The sequence below is a fragment of the Oncorhynchus mykiss genome, chromosome 13 (genome assembly GCF_057628025.1).
Source record: "Oncorhynchus mykiss isolate SJ-2025 chromosome 13, ASM5762802v1, whole genome shotgun sequence".
Classification (NCBI taxonomy): Eukaryota; Metazoa; Chordata; class Actinopteri; order Salmoniformes; family Salmonidae; genus Oncorhynchus; species Oncorhynchus mykiss.
This window is the reverse complement of record NC_143034.1, coordinates 13,617,501-13,622,500: the sequence shown is the minus strand read 5'-3', so window position 1 is coordinate 13,622,500 and position 5,000 is coordinate 13,617,501. Positions and strand designations below refer to the sequence as shown.

At 51.2% G+C, this 5,000-nt stretch overlaps 1 protein-coding gene across 2 annotated transcripts in view; it reads right to left on the bottom strand.

The window, feature by feature from the left end:
• cc2d1a (coiled-coil and C2 domain containing 1A) overlaps positions 1 to 5,000 on the bottom strand; it is a 36,192-nt gene that overhangs the window by 2,349 nt on the left and 28,843 nt on the right. The window contains exon 27 of one of the 2 annotated variants that reach the window (XM_090195215.1): positions 1 to 1,682. This exon is cut by the window's left edge and continues 2,349 nt beyond it. In XM_090195215.1, coding sequence (XP_090051341.1) covers positions 1,650 to 1,682 — 33 coding nt within the window. In that variant the 3' untranslated portion in view covers positions 1 to 1,649. The remainder of the gene's footprint in view (positions 1,683 to 5,000) is intronic. The other variant, XM_090195216.1, reaches the window with a different exon arrangement.

Genomic DNA, 5,000 nt, shown 5'->3' with positions numbered 1-5,000 from the left:
GGGTACATAGAGGGGTAGAGGAGGAGACCTCAGGGTGTCTGGGTCTATAGAGGGGTAGAGGAGGAGACCTCAGGGTGTCTGGGTATATAGAGGGGTAGAGGAGGAGACCTCAGGGTGTCTGGGTCTATAGAGGTGTAGAGGAGGAGACCTCCTTTCTCTACCCAAAATCTGAGAAAAGGGGCTGACCTCAACACTATAGGCAGCTGTGGTCCCTGGCCCACCACGACCAAACCACACTGACTAAACAGTGTCCCTCTCTGCCCCTCTCTCTGCCCGTCTGTCCCTCTCTCTGCCTGTCTGTCTGCCCTTCTCTCTGCCCGTCTGTCCCTCTCTCTGCCTGTCTGTCTGCCCTTCTCTCTGCCCATCTGTCCCTCTCTCTGCCTGTCTGGAAGTCAGTAAGTAAAACGCGCATTTCCTGCCCATGACATTCGGAACGAGGAACAGGAAGTGCACTGAAGGCTCTTCTTCTCATTCTTAGAGGATCCCTGTAGGATTTGGGGCCGACATCAGGCCAGCTTGGACACGGGTGAAGTCACATACTGTATCTGCTTCAGGCTCTGATTCAGGTTATAGTGACAGTTTACTCATCGTGCTTTATCCAGGCGATGTAAGATCTGGCGTCAGCAACGTCTGAACAGAGGACCACACCCTCTAACTGATGACTTCACAATGTGGTGATGACGCAGTCCTTTGAACATTCTAACTAATGACGTCATAGTGACATGACGCAAGCCTAATTGATGACATCACAATAGGCTAAATATGGTCCTATAAGAAGGGTCCTTTTAAACGGGCTCCCAGACTCCGTACCATAGCATTACAATGAATAGAGAACCTCTATCCCAGTTCAAAGATAATCCCGTGGGTTTTACAGCTACTGGTCTGTTCTACATGAATTCTAATCCTGTCCCCTTCAATTTAACCCCTGGGGTACCTCCTCTCCTCACTTCCCTCAATGAGACGTCTCCATGGCGACACCAGTGTTAGCTAATCCCTCATTATGGGATATAGTTCCCGTTTCCGCGTAGCGCCCATATCACACGGCACCAAACGGGTCATATTACAGTAATCTGAGAATAGTGGAGCAGACAGATTAGATTAAGCTCATTAACATCGCACACACACACGCACACACACACACACACACAATGCGGAGACCAGGAGTTACACACACCACTCTGAACAGAGAGAGAGAGAGAGAGAGACATTGAAGGACTTTAAAGACTATAGTGAAGGCGGCAGGGTTTTGGTAATAGTCGGTAGTGTTTTTGTTTTCCAGTGCAAATAAGCCTTTCTCTGTCCTGCCCTGCATTCTGTCTTCATGTCACTATCAATCCCACAGCATCCCATTCTGCCCTGTATCTCAATGGTGCCCTATTCCCTATGGGAAGTCCCTATGGGCCCAGGTCTAAAGTAGTGCACTATATAGGGAATAGGGTGCCATTTGGGAGGCCTGTTTTATTCAAACGGGTTCTTCTTCCTAACTGATTGAATGAATGAACAGAGTAAAGGGAAGAGCATTAGTGGAGGGGGCAGAGAGGAGCAGAGGAGTGGCAGGAAGATGTTGAAGGTGATTGGCTATGTGTGTGTGTGTGTGAGTAACATAACAGTACTCCAGCCAACTTTCCAGTCCCTCTGTCCTCCTCTTCTCAGACCAGGCGTTTCCTCTTGAGAGATTCCAACTGACGAATGGAGAGAGAGAGAGAGGGAGGGAGAAAGAGAGAGAGAGAGAGAGAGAGAGAGAGAGAGAGAGAGAGAGAGAGAGAGAGAGAGAGAGAGAGAGAGAGAGAGAGAGAGAGAGAGAGAGAGGGGGAGAGGAGGAAAAAATGAGATGGGGAGAGAGAGGAGAAGGGGAGTGAGAAGAGACGGGGAGAGAAGGAGTGGAGATGAGAGTGAGAGAAAGAGAGAGGGAGAGGTGAGGCAGGGAAGGAAGGAGTGGAGGTGAGGCAGGGAAGGAAGGAGTGGAGGTGAGGAAGGAAAGGAAGGCGTGGAGGTGAGGAAGGAAAGGAAGGGAAAGGAGAGGAGGTGAGGCAGGAAAGGAGGTGAGGTGAGGGAGGAAAGGAGAGGAGGTGACGAAGGAAAGGAGGTGAGGTGAGGGAGGATAGGGGAGGTGAGAGAGGAAAGGAGTGGAGGTGAGGAAGGAAAGGAAAGGAGAGGAGAGGGGGTGAGGAAGGAAAGGAGAGGTGAGAGAGGAAAGGAGTGGAGGTGACGAAGGAAAAGAAAGGAGAGGAGGTGAGGGAGGATAGGAGAGGAGGTGAGGAAGGAAGGAAAGGAGAGGTGAGAGAGGAAAGGAGTGGAGGTGAGGAAGGAAAGGAGTGGAGGTGAGGGAGGGTAGGAAGGAAAGGAGAGGAGGTGAGGAAAGGAGTGGAGGTGACGAAGGAAAGGAGAGGTGAGAGACGAAAGGAGGTGAGGGAGGAAAGGAAAGAAGAGGAGGTGAGGGAGAGAAGGAGATGGGGAGAGAGGAGGGCAAGGGTTAGTTAGGTGTCAGATACAATTCAAACTAAATGATATTACACATCACCTGGTGCTCGTATACACGATGTGGTCCGATGGATACAGGCTGTTTAAACAGGCAGTCAGTTCTGATCTTTTGACACTAATTGGTATTTTTTGTATTTTTATTTTGACCAGTCAGATCAGATCTTTTGCCAATAAAAGGTCAAAAGATCAGAATTGGGCTGCCTGTGTAAACATACAGTCATATATACACTCATATGTACAGATTATTAGGTATATCCATCTAGTACCAGGTCAGACCCCCCCCTTTGCCGCCAGAACATCCTAAATTCTTTGGGGTGTGGAATCGTTGCTAACGTGTGACAGGAAGACATTCCCCCCACCATTACACCCCCACCCCCAGTCTGTACCGTTGACACCAGGCAGGATGGGGCCATGGACTCCTGCGGTTTACTCCAAACCCTGACTCTGACATCAGCGTGATGCAACAGGAACCTGTATTCCTTGGACCAGGCAATGTCTTCCACTCCTCAGAGTTGGTGACGGCCTGCCCACTGGGGACGCCTCTTCTTCTGTATAGCTGATGGGAGTGGAACCCGCTGTGGTCGTCTGCTGTAAAAGCCCATCAGACAGGAGTGGAACCCGCTGTGGCCGTCTGCTGTAAAAGCCCATCAGACAGGAGTGGAACCCGCTGTGGCCGTCTGCTGTAAAAGCCCATCAGACAGGAGTGGAACCCGCTGTGGTCGTCTGCTGTAAAAGCCCATCAGACAGGAGTGGAACCCGCTGTGGTCGTCTGCTGTAAAAGCCCATCAGACAGGAGTGGAACCCGCTGTGGTCGTCTGCTGTAAAAGCCCATCAGACAGGAGTGGAACCCGCTGTGGTCGTCTGCTGTAAAAGCCCATCAGACAGGAGTGGAACCCGCTGTGGTCGTCTGCTGTAAAAGCCCATCAGACAGGAGTGGAACCCGCTGTGGTCGTCTGCTGTAAAAGCCCATCAGACAGGAGTGGAACCCGCTGTGGTCGTCTGCTGTAAAAGCCCATCAGACAGGAGTGGAACCCGCTGTGGTCGTCTGCTGTAAAAGCCCATCAGACAGGAGTGGAACCCGCTGTGGTCGTCTGCTGTAAAAGCCCATCAGACGGGAGTGGAACCCGCTGTGGTCGTCTGCTGTAAAAGCCCATCAGACAGGAGTGGAACCCGCTGTGGTCGTCTGCTGTAAAAGCCCATCAGTGACAAGGAGGAGCGAGTTGTGTTTTTCCGAGATGCAGTTCTGAACACTACTGCTCCGTTATTTGCCTGTTTGTGGGCCGCCTGGTAGCTTGCGCGAGTCTTCCGGTTTCCACCCACAGGACTGTGGCTGACTGGATGCTGTTTGTTTGTCTTTTCATTCTCTGTAAACCCTAGATACTGTCATGTGTGAAAAGCCCAGGAGGGACGTTTCTGAGACACTGGATCCGGCGTACCTGGCACCAACGATCAAACCACACTCAGAGTCTCTTAGGTCACTAGTTTTGTCCATTGTAACGTTCAATGGAACAGTAACTGAATGCCTCGATGCCTGTCTGCCTGTTTTATATAGCAAGGCCTGGACAGGTGGCTCACTGTCTGTAGGAGCTGACCATGTCGGTGTACCCAACACTGTCTGTAGGAGCTGACCATGTCAGTGTACCCAACACTGTCTGTAGGAGCTGACCATGTCGGTGTACCCAACACTGTCTGTAGGAGCTGACCATGTCGGTGTACGAGGTGGTGTACCTAACACTGTCTGTAGGAGCTGACCCTGTCGGTGTACCTAACACGGTCTGTAGGAGCTGACCATGTCGGTGTACGAGGTGGTGTACCTAACACTGTCTGTAGGAGCTGACCATGTTGGTGTACGAGGTGATGTACCTAACACTGTCTGTAGGAGCTGACCATGTTGGTGTACGAGGTGATGTACCTAACACTGTCTGTAGGAGCTGACCATGTCGGTGTACCTAACACTGTCTGTAGGAGCTGACCATGTCGGTGTACCCAACACTGTCTGTAGGAGCTGACCATGTTGGTGTACGAGGTGGTGTACCTAACACTGTCTGTAGGAGCTGACCATGTTGGTGTACGAGGTGGTGTACCTAACACTGTCTGTAGGAGCTGACCATGTTGGTGTACGAGGTGGTGTACCTAACACTGTCTGTAGGAGCTGACCATGTTGGTGTACGAGGTGATGTACCCAACACTGTCTGTAGGAGCTGACCATGTTGGTGTACGAGGTGGTGTACCCAACACTGTCTGTAGGAGCTGACCATGTTGGTGTACGAGGTGGTGTACCCAACACTGTCTGTAGGAGCTGACCATGTTGGTGTACGAGGTGGTGTACCTAACACTGTCTGTAGGAGCTGACCATGTTGGTGTACGAGGTGATGTACCCAACACTGTCTGTAGGAGCTGACCATGTTGGTGTACGAGGTGATGTACCTAACACTGTCTGTAGGAGTTGACCATGTCGGTGTACCTAACACTGTCTGTAGGAGCAGACCATGTTGGTGTACGAGGTGATGTACCTAACA